The sequence below is a fragment of the Arvicanthis niloticus genome, unplaced genomic scaffold (assembly GCF_011762505.2).
Source record: "Arvicanthis niloticus isolate mArvNil1 unplaced genomic scaffold, mArvNil1.pat.X pat_scaffold_261_arrow_ctg1, whole genome shotgun sequence".
Taxonomy (NCBI): domain Eukaryota; kingdom Metazoa; phylum Chordata; class Mammalia; order Rodentia; family Muridae; genus Arvicanthis; species Arvicanthis niloticus.
Genome location: NW_023045926.1, coordinates 13,001 through 27,399, shown reverse-complemented (window position 1 = coordinate 27,399; position 14,399 = coordinate 13,001). Strand labels below are relative to the sequence as shown.

The 14,399-nt window shown below is 41.6% G+C and overlaps 1 protein-coding gene across 2 annotated transcripts in view; it reads left to right on the top strand.

The window, feature by feature from the left end:
- LOC117701826 (interferon-induced, double-stranded RNA-activated protein kinase-like) overlaps positions 1 to 10,699 on the top strand; it is a 29,199-nt gene extending 18,500 nt beyond the window's left edge. Inside the window, exons 12-16 of one of the 2 annotated variants that reach the window (XM_034493247.2) lie at positions 1,043 to 1,223; positions 5,469 to 5,603; positions 7,467 to 7,568; positions 8,685 to 8,741; positions 8,820 to 10,699. In XM_034493247.2, coding sequence (XP_034349138.2) covers positions 1,043 to 1,223; positions 5,469 to 5,603; positions 7,467 to 7,568; positions 8,685 to 8,741; positions 8,820 to 8,942 — 598 coding nt within the window. In that variant the 3' untranslated portion in view covers positions 8,943 to 10,699. The remainder of the gene's footprint in view (positions 1 to 1,042; positions 1,224 to 5,468; positions 5,604 to 7,466; positions 7,569 to 8,684; positions 8,742 to 8,819) is intronic. The other variant, XM_076706299.1, reaches the window with a different exon arrangement.
- Positions 10,700 to 14,399: the final 3,700 nt, after the last annotated feature.

The following is a 14,399-nucleotide window of genomic DNA, read 5'->3' as shown; positions in this document are numbered from 1 at the left end:
GGTTTATAAGAGTAAAGACTGATTTAACACATAGATGCTGAATCCAAAAGGCTTGTCTTCTGCTGCTGACACTTTCTTTCTCAGAGGCTTTTGGCAGTACGCCTTTGGAATGTAGCTATGCCACTGTGGCGGAGTGGTGAGTTGCCCAGGGCATGCCCTGATGGCCTCACTTCCTCTTGGTTTTGGCTCGGCCCCTTCTATAGGACTGGGAATTCTAAAGACCTGGCTTTTGCCTTTGAAAGCCATCCAGATTTCTTGGGGACAGTCTTCTCATTGAAATCCTGATGTCACTGGAGACCTTATCATTCACCATCTCTTCCAGTGCCCTGGTCCTCCTGGGGCCATTGAGAACTCTAGGACTTACTAACCATCAGAAGACAAAAGGCTTCATTAGCTTTAAGCAAATTATTGGCTACATCATCATATTTGCTAGTTTATATGTATGTTTGGAAAATAGAAATTCAATATGGAAGGTAACTTAGTTCATAAGATATGTAGAAACTGTGGTTAGCAAAAACAGACCTCCAACTTTATACAGCAACCAGCTTATTGGTGCATCTGTGGGCGTTTCTAAATGGGCTGTCATCTTGTTTTTTGTTTTTGTCTTCTCTTCTACCTTTTGTGAGACTCTAATCCCCATGATGATAAGGAAAGTACCTGACTCATTTTTTAAAGTGTTCTATGCCCTTTGTAAAACAAATGTTCACTTAACTGGTGGCAAATTAAAATGCTTCAAACTTACTTTTTATAATAGTGAAAAAAACTAGATTTCTGCAATTAATACTACTCATGTCTATTATCAAAAGTGATCAAAGATCTTCAGTATTAAAGATTATATAAGCTCCTACTTTATAGATAAACGATTGAAGCTCTGAATACTTGGGAAATTATGACTTATATAAAGTGGTTTGTTTTATTTCAAGTTTATTATATTCAGATTTTTATTTTGAAACATGCTTTGGGTTTCATAAGATATGGTAGAACTTTTAAAAATTAATTTTTTTTGTTGCTACTTTTAATGTACTGTGAATTTTGTATCCAGATACAAGACCCGGTGCCTCTTTATTCAAATGGAGTTCTGTGAGAAAGGAACTCTGGAGCGATGGATGGAAACCAGAAATCGGAGTGAAGTGGACAAGGCTTTGTATTTGGAGTTATTTGAACAAATAGTGACAGGAGTGGATTATATACATTCGAAAGGTTTAATTCATAGAGATCTTAAGGTAAGCGGGAAATTTACCTCGTTGGTTGTAAACACACAGTTTAATAACTTTAAAAATTATCTTCTTTAGTTTTAGATTTGTGATTGGCAGTTAGTTATGATAAAATTACATCTCTCTAACTTGCTGGATTTAAAGTGGGTCTGGAACTTACCCAAATGCCGTGCCATGTAACTGCTTGGCAGGTCTCCGGGGCCTATGGACTTATTGTGACAATGATCCTGTTAGAAATCTCGTTCCTTTTAGGTTATGTTTAGCTTGGCAGTCACTGCTTCCTTGAAAGCAACAACAGTTTTCATATTCTGGAAAATTATTGTGGTTGCAAGGTCCAACTGGCTGCCCTGACCCAAGCCGCTGCCGCAGCTCTGCTCGGCTCCGCTGTGGTTCAGTGGCTGCACCCGAGGCTTAAGAGTCCACAGCTCAGTGCTGGCTTGATTGGGATTTTCTGCCCCAGGAAAACCATCCAAGCTTTAAAATATGCATCATCCCTTAGCACGTCTGCTTTCATGGTCTGGACCACTAAGTTCCTCAGTTTCCTTTTCACTAGCAAGAAAGAAGCGGCGCCAAACAGCTCCATGATTGCCTTCTTTATCACAAACCTACCGTCTTAGTCAGGGTTTGTATTCCTGCGCAAAACATCATGGCCAAGAAGCGAGTTGGGGAGAAAAGAGTCTATTCTGTTTACACTTCCACATTGCTGTTCATCACCAAACAAAGTCAGGACAGGAACTCACATGGGGCAGGAACTTGGAGGCAGAAGCTGATGCAGAGGCCATGGAGGGGTGCTGTTTACTGGCTTCCCTCCCTCCCTCCCTCTCTCCCTCCCTCCCTCTCTTCCTCTCCTCTCCTCTCCCCTCCCCTCCCCTCCCCTCCCCTCCCCTCCCCTCCCCTCCCCTCCCCTCCCCCTCCCCTCCCCTCCCCTCTCCTCTCCTCTCCTCTCCTCTCTCTGAACCAGGACTACCAGCTCAGGGATGGCACCACCCACAATGGGCTGGGCCCTCCCCCCTTGATCACTAATTGAGAAAATGCCTTACAGCTGGATCTCATGGAGGCATTTCCTCAACTGAGGCTACTTTCTCTGTGATAACTCCAGCTTGTGTCATAGTTGACACAAAACCAGCCAGTACACCTACCATGCCAAGTCCCACCTGATGGCTTTGCTCATGTCCCTCACTGGACAAGCTTCTGATGTCCCCCTTTGTCCTGATTCCTTCTGAATCACTCTGCCCCTGCCCTTTTCTGCTCTAGGCAGAAGAGCCTTGTCTTGGCTTTCTGTGTATCCACTGTCTAAAACACCCGAACGAGGAATGCTCCAAACAGTCTCTAGGAAAATAAATACCCTTGTTTATAGCTGCTTGCTCAACCTAGTTAAAATTAAGTGGACTTCAAAACATACAAGTTCTTCAGTTTGTTTTGCATTTGTGAGCTTAATAATTTGATATTAGAGTCCACTCATCTCTAATATTTCTCTGTAGCAATATCTGAAAATGTTCTTGAAAGTTAGAACATTTTTAGGAATGTTACATTCCAAAGGATAAATTAAGGCCAGGGTGGCTGACACACACTTGAAATCCCAACATTTGAGAACCTGAGGCAGGAGGATTATGAGCTTGAGGCCAGCTTGGTCCACACAGCTAGATCGTATCTCAAAAACATTTTAATTTTCGTTTTTATTCAGTATTCCTTCACTTCAGTGTAAGTATACATAGAATTGAACAAGCAATTAACTTCTTACACATAACTCACTTAAAACCCATCACAACAGGCTGGATGCAAAACAGAGTCAAGAATCCATTTGCTTTTCTGTAAAAGCAGATATGAAAGGAATTTGCAAAATGTGTAAGAAACTGTCATCAAACCTTCCTGCTTAGGATATACTAATGTTTATTAAAATGTGTTAGGCATGTTAGCATGTTCTGAAGTATTCAACTTGGGAAAGAGAATAAGCCATGAAGCATTTACTCTACATACTATATATAATTAATTATATATAAAGTATAATAAATTATATAATATAGCTAATATATATATATATATATATATATATATATATATATATATGCATAATGAGTTCTGGAATGTACTTCCTGACTGTCTGCCAGCTTTCCTGCCTGGGTCATGTGTCATGAAGCGATTTTTTCTTGTGGTCTTTTCTATTTACAGAGAAGGTCTTTCTCTGGTGTAGTTCATCCTGATCGAGATCCTTTCATGAACATTTTTTAAAACTCTAATGCTGCTTCCTCTCATCTCAGAAAAGATTAGAAAGATGTTTGCAGGTGTCTCCCAAAGGACAGTGTTTACACAGAGCCATTCTTACATGAAGCCTGCAGGAGGTCACTTCTTACCAAGGTAGAGTCTTAAGCTCTAGGCCTCACTGGTGGGGGCATAGTGGTTTCTAGAGAGAGGGCTTCCTCTGGTCTCTGTATCTTACCTTGGTACCGCAGGGGTCAGCCCTGGCCAGAACCTCAGACCTGTCCTCTGCTCCCTGGATGAAGGTAACACGTCTTCCCTGTCCCTTAACCTCACACAATATCTGATTAAACAAGTAGAGTGTCATCCATTGTTTTCTTTTTAATAAAACGTGATCTGCTATTATTCCTTGTCTCATGCAGCTTAGCTGTTTATACCAATTCAATCTCCTGTTTCTCAGAGTTGGGTTACAGCTGCTGTACTGAGGTAGCCAGAGCTACCCCATTCATCTGTGGATATGGTGAAGCTCTGACGCTGTGACTTCACTTTAGCTTGGGAACGTTGTCTCTCCTTATCTATCACATACAAATCTGCTTCTTCCCTTACTGACTGTAGGTTCAAATCAACTGACTGAACTTGAATCTCATTGCTAATTTTTGCACAGGGCTCCTCAGACGCTCCCTTTGGCCTTTCCTGGGCTCCTCATCTTATTCCTCATTTTTTACCTAGGTGCATTTTTTACCTAGGTGCATGTGCGTGTGTGTGTGTGTGTGTGCATGTGTGTGCATGTGCGTGTGTGTGTGTGTGTATGTGTGTGTGTGTGTGTGTGTGTGTGCATGTGTGTGCATGTGTGTGTGTGTGTGTGTGTTTGGGCTTACTGGGTAAAGATGCTTGTTGTACAAGACTAGTGATCTAAGTTCAATTTCTGGAGCCCACAAATAGGTGGAAAGAAAAAACTGATGTCATAGAATTGTCCTATACATTTTATAAATATGCTTAAAATTGTACCTTAGAGTGACTAGAGATGTAGCTCATTCATAAGAGTGCTTGCCTAGGATGCATGAAACTCTGAATTTGATCTCCAGTTGTGAATAAACCAGGCATGGTTGCTCACACTCTAAATCCCAGGACTCAGAAGGTGGAGTTGACAGGATCAGAAGTTCCAGGTCATCCTTGGCTTCGTACTGAGTTCTAGACTAGCATGGGATATGTGAAACCCTGTAAAAAACAAAACAAAACAAAACAGCCCCCCCACCACCACCAATCCAAACAACAGCAGCAACAAAAACAAAATGACCAAAGAAAATGCATAGAAAAGGTGTTTTGTGATCGTTATCAGCATCTGTTTAACAAGGTGGAGGGGATATGCTTCCTAAAAACTGTCAGAACTGGAGAGAAATCCTGCCTGGGCTATCCTGCAGTATCCTGGGTACTGACCCATTCGGACACTCACAAGATTGGAAGGGGTTTTAGTTCCTGTTAGATTCTGAGTCACATCTGCAGAATTTGCTCAGGTGGATGCCCAGCTCTGTTCTGGGCTGGGGATCTCTAACTCCCATTCCTTGCACCTTACTTGGCTAGGGTTTATGAAAGCAAGGCTCCATACTCATGCCCACCATCCAGTCTGAATCCCTCTCTTGGGACCCTGCAAATTGAATTTCTCACTTGACAGTTGATCTGATGTTTGAAAACAGGTATAACCCAAACCACCTTTGCTGTCATTTAAAAGTCTTTTCTTCTTTCTTCACTTGGCAATTTTAAAGACCCAAAGTTTAAAATTCCCTGATTTGGGAAGCCTATGGAAGGATAAATACAACCCATACAAATCAGCATAAAAGATAGTTGGGGCTGAGTGGTGTTGGCGGTGCACAACTTTAATCCCAGCACTCTGGAGGTAGAAGCAGGCAGATCTCTGAGTTCTAGGCCAGTGTGGTCTATAGAGTGAGTTCCGGGATGGCAGAGGCTACACAAAGAAACCCTGTCTCATCCCCAGATGTAGTTGGGACCTGTGGTAATAGTTGGTCCAGCTGGTATATGGTAATTAATTTTTTTCTATAGCCAGGTAATATATTTTTAGTAGACGACGAAAAACACATTAAGATCGGAGACTTTGGCCTTGCAACAGCCCTGGAAAATGATGGAAAACCCAGGACAAGGCACACAGGAACTCTTCTATACATGAGTCCAGAACAGGTAAAGCCCTTTCCTTTCTATTTCATTCCTCTTTAGTCAGTCTCTCTCTCTTTCTCTCTCTCTCTCTCTCTCTCTCTCTCTCTCTCTCTCTCTCTCTCTCTCTCTCTTTCTCCTGTAAGTATGTGTTTGTGCATGAGCATATGGAGGCCAAAGGTTGTGTCAGGATGTCAGGAATCTTGTCTGATTGCTCTCCATCACACACACACACACACACACAGTGGAGTGGGTATCTTATTTTCCAGGACCATTTGTTAAAGATGCTGTCTTTTCTACAAAGTATGCATTTGGCATCTTTGTCAAAATGAGGGAGATACATGGGTTTATTGTAGATTTCTTATTCTATTCAATTAAATCACATGCTTCCTCTGTGTCCCTTTCATACTTTTTTGTTACTAAGTCTCTGTAATATGAGTTAAAATCAAATATAGTGATATCTCAAGTAATGTTCTTTTTATTTAGGATGGTTTTTTTTTTTTTTTTTTTTTTTTTTTTTTTTTTTTTGCTCTCCAGGGTCTTTATTCTTCCATATCAATTTGGGTTTTTTCCTGTCTGTTAAGCATGTTATTGGAATTTTGATGAGGATTACAGTGAATTTGTATATCACCTTTGGTACTATAGTCATTTTTTAATATGTTAATTCTGCTGATTTACCAGCACAGGAAGTCTAGGTTTCTCTGTGTAGCCCTGGCTGCCCTGGCACTCACTCTAGACCAGGCTGATCTCAACTTAGAGATCCACCTGCCTCTACTCCCAAGTGCTGGGATCAAAGGTGTGTACCACCATACTCAGTATCATTTTTTGAAGCTATTGTCAATAAGATGGATTGATTCTTTTAGCACATTCATTACTGAAACAAAGAAAACCTACTCATTTAAAAAAATTATTTTATGTGTATGAACTTGCCTGTATGTATTTGTTCCATCTGTATCCCTGGTACCTGTAGATTCCAGAAAAGAATGTCAGATCCCCTGAATCAGGAGTCAGAAATAGGTGAACCATCCTACAGATGCTGGGAATTAAATTCAGGTTCTCTGCAAAAGTAGAGACCTGGGTGGTCTCTCTGATCCAAAACTATTGATTTTTGGATATTGACTTTGTAGCCAGTTAGGAGTTTTTGTTAGGAAATTTAGAGTCTCTTATGTACAGGATTGTATTGTTTACAAATGGGGACTTGGCCTCTTTTCCTGTCTGAATTTCTTTTCTATCTTTCTCTCATCTGGGTAAGAGTTCAAGAACTAGATTGAATGCGGATGGAGAAAGTTCATCCCATTGTCTGACTCTTAGTATTGGTGGAAATGTTCCTGGTTTCACTACTTAGTAAAAACTCAGCTGTCGATTTGTTTTATATGGCCTCCATTGTGTTCCTTCTGTTTCTATGTGATGGTTAATGTTAGTGCTCAACTTTATGAGATAGACATAAATAAACGGGCATTTTTGTTTTGTTTTGTCCCAATAATTTATTTCTTTTTATCCACCTTAGATCCTGAGCACAGCCTGCACCTCCCCTCAGCCTGGCTCTTACAAATTCCTACTCCCATTATCCCCTCTCCTTCACCTGAGGGAAGGAGAAGCCCCCCTCGGGTCCCACATCTAGTCCCAGAAAAACTAGGCACATCCTCTCCCTCTAAGGTCCAACCAAGCAGTCCAGGGAAGGGAAGGGGAGTCCATGTGAGGCAAAAGAGTCAGAGACAGCTGGCGCTCCAGCTGTTAGGGCACCCACATGAAGACCAAGCTGCACATCTGCTACAAATGTTCAAAAGCCATTTTAGTGTAATATATCACTTCTAGCTATTTTTTTGTTCTCAAAAGGCATGGAGACTTCTATTAGGTGAGTAATAAAGACACATGTATTTTGGCTTCCAGTTATCTTTATCGCAGTATGGAAAAGAAGTAGACATCTTTGCTTTGGGCCTTATTCTAGCTGAACTTCTTCACATATTCGGCACTTATCTTGAGAAAACAAAGGTAAATATCCCACGAGTGAATTAAGGAAACTAAAGCATTGACAATCCTTTAAGCGCTGCTGCTATTGCCATTGGTGAGGGTGTATGTCACCACATTAGCTTCTGGTTGTCAGGGAAACATATGTCTTCTCTTTCAAGTATTGCCAGCCATTTTACTATAGATTAAAAACTTTGACTTTCTTTAAAATCTGTGTCTAGCCCCTAAGATTCCCATTCAGGTTTGCCAACAAAACCTCACTGATTAGAGGGAAGTTTCCGTTCTAAGTACTACCCGGATGTAAAAAGGGGACGAGCTAGTTTCTCAAGGGATTCCTTTTGTAAGAGGAAAAAACAATAACATCAGAGAATGACTATTTTTAGAAGACAGAAAGTCTGTGGAAACAGGTAAAAAAATCTTTCCAGAAGTCTGGATTTAGGTTTCATGGAAGCATATAAGTTGGTTACTGAAGGGTCAGGTTGTTTGTTTGGTTTTTGTTTTGTTTGTTTTCTGGGGTTTTCGGGGGGGGGGGAGATATTTAAGGACACACACACACACGCACACACATGTGTTCACATGCTCTGGTATGCTCATGGTAGTCAGAAGACAACTAACCTGAGTTAGTTCACTCTAATAGTCTGAAATAAAAAGCATGTAACCCCACATGCAGGTTAGAATGTGCAGTGTCTGTTGGGACTAACAGGTTGTATGCTTTTATCTGAGGCTGGTGATTGGTGGAGCTGGAAAGAGTTTGGGCTTTGTTGTGTAGGTGGTGAGGAATCACTGGAGACAGCAGGCTATTGGACATCCTAGTTGGAAGCTCAGGAAAGAAGGCTTGCCTGGAGTCCAGTGCCTTATCTTCCCTAAAATAGAAGTGATGGAGAGATGTCCTGCCTCGAATTCCAAAACAGAGGGGAATGATGAGTCTCGTGCACCTATCACTTCAAAGCATTGAATGTTAGGATGGTCACATGATTGGGGTAGGCTTGGGGAGGGGTGCTTTGCTTGCTTCTTAGACTAAAGAGTCTGCCCTAAATTTTAGAAATTTTCTAGATTTAGTGTGTCTCCAGCTATTACTGTGTTTAGTTTTTCTTCCCATGTAAGTCACTGCCTAGTAAATACATCTATTCATTATTTCAGGTTTTCGAAAGTCTAAGAAATGGCGACTTCTCTGATGAAATATTCGACAACAAAGAAGTAAGTACTTGTAAGCCATCAGTTTTATCTTTTCCACTATTTTCTTTCCTAATACTGACTCTTACCTGTAATTAACAGAAAAGCCTTCTACAGAAATTACTCTCAAAGGAACCCATGGACCGACCTAAGACATCTGAAATCCTGAAGACCTTGGCTGAATGGAAGAATATCTCAGAGAAAAAGAAAAGAAACACATGTTAGGGCCTTTCTGAAAAAAACAGTTCTTCTGATGTGTGGTTTTCCTTTAAATGTCTGCAGTCTGAGGTGGAATGTCAGTGAATATTGTATGTCTTTCCTTCGGCTAACACTCTCCCAGACAGGTTTTGGTTAGGGTGACCCACAGACATTGTATTTATTGGCTGTGAAAAAGTATGCCTGTTTCCTCAATTGTTAATTGCTGGGCCTGTGGCTGACTAGCCAAACACGTAAATGTTTGTTTCTCAATGTTTGTTGCCCAAAGAGAAAGGCAAGCTCCTGTGAGGAAGGTCACATAGTCCCCAATGCTAACTGGGTGAGTAAGGACTCTGGCTTTTTGCATAATGAAGAGCTGGTAGCCAGAGCTGGGGCAGAAGGACCTGCAGACCAACAGACAGACAGAGACACAAAAACATGGACTAGAATGGAGCAGATAGATAGATAGATAGATAGATAGATAGATAGATAGATAGAGCCAGCCACATGGAGAGACAAAATGGTAGAATAGTAGATGGGCTAGCTGAGAGACTGCCCCAGAAAACAGACCTTATACTATACAGATGTCTCAGTGTCTTTATCATTAAACACCAAGCAGGACCACTGAAAATCCTGCAATAGGGTTTTTTTTTTCCAGTTACTCCAAAAACAGTCTTACAAAGTTATTTTTGACAAGTCCATACATATATTGAGTTCTGATCACACTACAAACCCTCTGCTGTTCGTGCCTTGTGTGTCATGTGAACTGTGACCTCTGAATGAGGGAATCCAAATTAATCCATCTGTCCTTAAGTTGCTTCTCTCAATTTGTGATGAGAAAAGTAATGAAATGGTACCAGAAGTGGGGTTGTGTTGCAGTAAACCTACTGTTGGGCTATCCAAACTGGCTTGTGGGAGGAATGTGGAAAAGTTTGAAGCAGCAGGCTAGAGAAGTCCTCAAAATGGTGTACATCAAACTTAATGTGGTAGCTCAGAAGTCTCTGAGAAAAAGGAACCCATAGGGAATTGGACTAGACACAGGACATTCAAATTCAAAAGACTGTTTGGTGGGGGGAATTTCAAGACATTCAGGCTCATTCAGCTGTACAGGAGCTTACAGAATGCTATAGCCTGAAGTTTCCATTTCAAGATGGCGGCAGGACTTGGCATCATCTGTATAATGCTGGTTTTGCAGGAAAGCACAACGTAAGGGTCATGGGGCAGAGACATTTGTCCCATAGTCCCATAACAAGCCTGTGAGGACAATGTATAACAGGTGCTCAGATTCCTTGAAGAAATGCTCTGAAAGGTTGTATGAAGTTATAAAGGTGAAACCTAAGTGTTAACTGAGACCCCAGGATGTGGGAGATGACAAGAACACAGAGCATCTGTTGAAGAAGCAGTGGGTACTGGTTGGAGCCAGCCCAAGAGAAAACCCATGCATGCTTTAGGCAGCCTGGCTGTAAGAAGCCTATTGGAGTGTGGGCCAGTGTACTGTGCCAAGAAACTTGGTAAGGTTGAGCGGGTTGGAAGCACTGGAACCCAGAGAAGATGGTGGGACCTTTACTTGCCTCCCACCAGGCCCTTGTCACATGACCACACTCCCTACATAGGAACTGATATAGATCAGAACACACTTCTCCATGCTAATGAGGTATCTTAGAGGCCCTGAGAGTTAGCTAATAAGCTTCCCTTCCTGGACATTCCTTCCTGCCAAAGGTATTTAATCTCTGGTCCACCATGTATCCATTTTCCATTATGAACAATCAATAAAGTTTGGAACCAAGGACTGTCTCTCTTATCAAGAACCACAGTGGGGAGCATAGAGAAAGACTTTGTCTACAGAGCCGTCAGCTAAGCCTCCTGAGAAGGCCCCTCCATGCTCCCAGACAAATGCAGCTAAGCTAAGGACAATCACCACTGATCAGCTAAGCCAGATTTCCCCATATCCCCCAATGCCCCTGCCCCAGCTCCTCAGCCTTAGGACCCAACTCAGTTCCCAACTCCCCACCACTTACTCAGTGGTCTGGATGTCCAGGAGTTTGGGAGCCCCTGGCACCAGGCTCCTCTTTGTAGGCCCATGGTTCCTGACTCCCTCTGCATGGTTTCCAGTGGTGACTGGACACCTGGGATCTTGGGAACCCCAGCTTTGGCCTTCTACACCAGGCTGCATTTTCCCACGCAGGGGTATATCAATGCTTCCTGCGAGCTCATCACCTGACAGTGGGTGTAGGGTAAATGCAATCTAACCCCTCTGCAGCTGAGCTGACTATCTCGTTTCCTGCCCAAGCGGCCTTTCCACACCCAAGAGGCAGGGTGAAACGTGAAACCACACTGGTGTTCAGATTATGCTACTGTGTATTCCAGACACTGGACACTAAGATGCAGCCTTTGTATGCCCAGCTAAGATTTAGCCTTGTAGCGGTCCAGTCTTTCCTTGCTGTTCTCTAGACTTGCTTTGCAGAATAGGGATAGTTACTTTGTTCCTTTGTATGCTGTAATGCTTGTTCTATAGGACCTCAAAGCTAAGAGTTTTCCTCTGCTTCTCAAAGCACTTTGGACTTTTGAATGGAGCTGAGTATTAAGATTATGGGAATTTCTGAGGTGAAATTGAGTGCATTTTGAGATGGCCATGAGCCAACAGAAACGAGGACACATTCCACCACCACGAACTGAGGCTTCTGCCAAATCTTTCCTGTCATGAGGGACTGTAGCATCAAAAATTGAGTCTAATTAAATAAATATCTCTTCCCTTTCGTTTCATTTGTTGGGTTTTTAGTGACAAGAAAAGTAACTAACATACTGTTTACCGACGTCGTGTCAACAAGAAGCACCCATAATGCCTTCAAAAGGAGAACTAGATTTGAAATTTTATTTACACATTGGAGAATGAACTGAAGCTGGGTGTAGTAACAGTATATTACTGGCATGTTAAGAGAAAAAATATTAAAAATATGTTTACGGAAGGAAACCATTCACAACTTTACAGAAGATTCCAGAACATATAAAACAAAATCATAAAAAAAAAAAAAAAAAAACCCCTCCCCTTTTTTTTTTTTGAATCTCAACAAATAGGATGAGATGGAAGAGGCAGACAAGGGAGGAAGCAATACTAAATTCCTAAGTGGTTCGTTGAGAGGAGGGGCGGGGATGATGGAGCTGGTGAGGAAGATTCTCCATCTTTTTATCTTCTACATCTTATATTTATTATAATAAAGCTTTGAGGAAATATAGCTGTGCTGGTGGCAGTAGTAGGAAGCTCTCCATCTGGACAGGAAAGATCACTTTCCACAGAGCAGAGGCCTTAGAAATGACACTTAAGAAACTCCCAAGAATGTGAATGATTTAGCAGAGAGGAGATAAGCCCAGGTAGGGCAGGATGAGCTAGGGACAGAGCCTAAACTCTGAAAGGAACGCACACAGGGGAAATTGGGCAAAGCAGGCGTTAGCCCCAGACAGCAGTGGGAAATGCTGGATGATGATGTGGATTGCATCCTTAGAGACCTTGAGGGGTCTTAAACTGTAGAGCAACAGACCAGCATTAGAAAAGCGTTGTGTTGTTTTACAATTCTCAAACCGAGCCAAATCAGGCTTACCCGGACGGTGAGAAGCGGTGAGAGACTCCTACAAGTGTAAGTGGCTTTTTCTAAGTAATCATTAAAGCACCTGTTGTGTCCTCTGACTGCTAGTGTGGTATGGTAAGCAAGGTTCGGCGTTGGATGCAAGAGTTTAAAATGGGGAACATGAACGTCTACGAGGGAAAGATGCACATCACCACAGTAACAATGTAATTCAATCTGTCATTGCCCAACGTGGAAGAAACTAACGGGCTGCAGAAGAACAACCATGAGGAGATTATTAGGCCTGAATGTGGTTTATTCTATTTGTTTTCCTTAAAAAGGCAATATAACACACACGCACGCACGCACACACACACACACTCTTGGAGAAACTATTCTTTTAAAAAAATATTTATTTTATTTGCATGTCCACGTCTTTGTATGTGAGTGCAGTGACAGCCGAGGCTAAAACAGAGCATCAGACCCTCTGGAGCTGGGGTTACACAGAGAAGAAAAGGAGCAACTGTGGTGGATGTTAGCCATTGCCAAGTATAAGTGAGGATGTATAGGTATCTGGCATATTATTTACGTTTTTTAAATTTTCTAGGTAGAAAAAAAATCTCTTAAAGCAGACTAATATTAGCTTTAATGAACAAATTCCTGCATTTAAGAGGACTACCAAATAATATGGTCAGGTATAACATTTTACCCTTCTCTCTTTTTTTTTTTTTTTTTTTTTTTTTTTTGGTTTTTCAAGACAGGGTTTCTCTGTGTAGCCCTGGCTGTCCTGGAACTCACTCTGTAGACCAGGTTAGCCTCGAACTCAGAGATCCACCTGCCTCTGCCTCCCAAGTGCTGGGATTAAAGGCGTGAGCCACCACCGCCCGGCCATACCCTTCTCTTACTGGTATTTTATATTATGAAATACATATATTATCTTTTAGCTTTTTGTTTGTTTGTTTGTTTTCCAAGACAGGGTTTCTCTGTGTAGCCCTGACTGTCCTGGAACTCACTCTGTAGACCAGGCTGGCCTCAAACTCAGAAATCCACCTGCCTCTGCCTCCCAAGTGCTGAGACTAAAGGTGTGCGCCACTACTGCCCGGCATCTTTTAGCATTTTTATTTACTTCTGAGGATTTATTTTCTCAGTCTCCAAACTATGAAATCTCAAGTATGTAAATCACAGTAACAGCGGGGCAGACTAGGGCCTCACTTACTAATTCCAGGTACACTTTTGAAAGAAACTTTTTTGCCTACTTGCTTCGTTAGGAAATTTTTATCACAGAATAAATATCATTTCTATTAAATATACATATGTAACAAACACATACATATAGACTTAATATAAATTTATATCAGATATATTCATAATAATTTTGTTCACTATTCGCTCAATTTTTATCTTCAAATACACAAGAATGAATCTGTAAGTATCATTGTGTGGCTTTGACAAATAATAATATTTTACCTTTGCTGTTATGCTGACCCCTTCCCTTTTTCTTTCTTTGGCTAGAAAATTTTAAAGTGAGCCTCAGTTGTAGCCATGAATATTTAAAAGTTGACTTGTAATAGGTAAGTTCTTTGTAATAGTAACAAAATCACACATGACTGCTACTCAGACAAACTAAAAAGTATAATTTTTACATGATTAGTCTGAATTCAATTTTACAGTCTCAAAAACCCGGAAGATCCAAGGTTACTTTTGGTTGACATGTCCTTTCCCCGAGAGCATACTCCCTGTGCTTTCTTTACTCTCACCATTTGCTTGAGGAACTTGACCTGTCTGTGGAATGTCCTCTCCCCAGGAAGTGGCTCCCACGTCCCATGGTCAGATGGGTGCAGTTACACCAGCACTGACTTCAACACTGTAGCTGCACTGTGGCACATACAAAATGCTTCCAGAGTATGTGGAGCCTGGTTGATGTTGA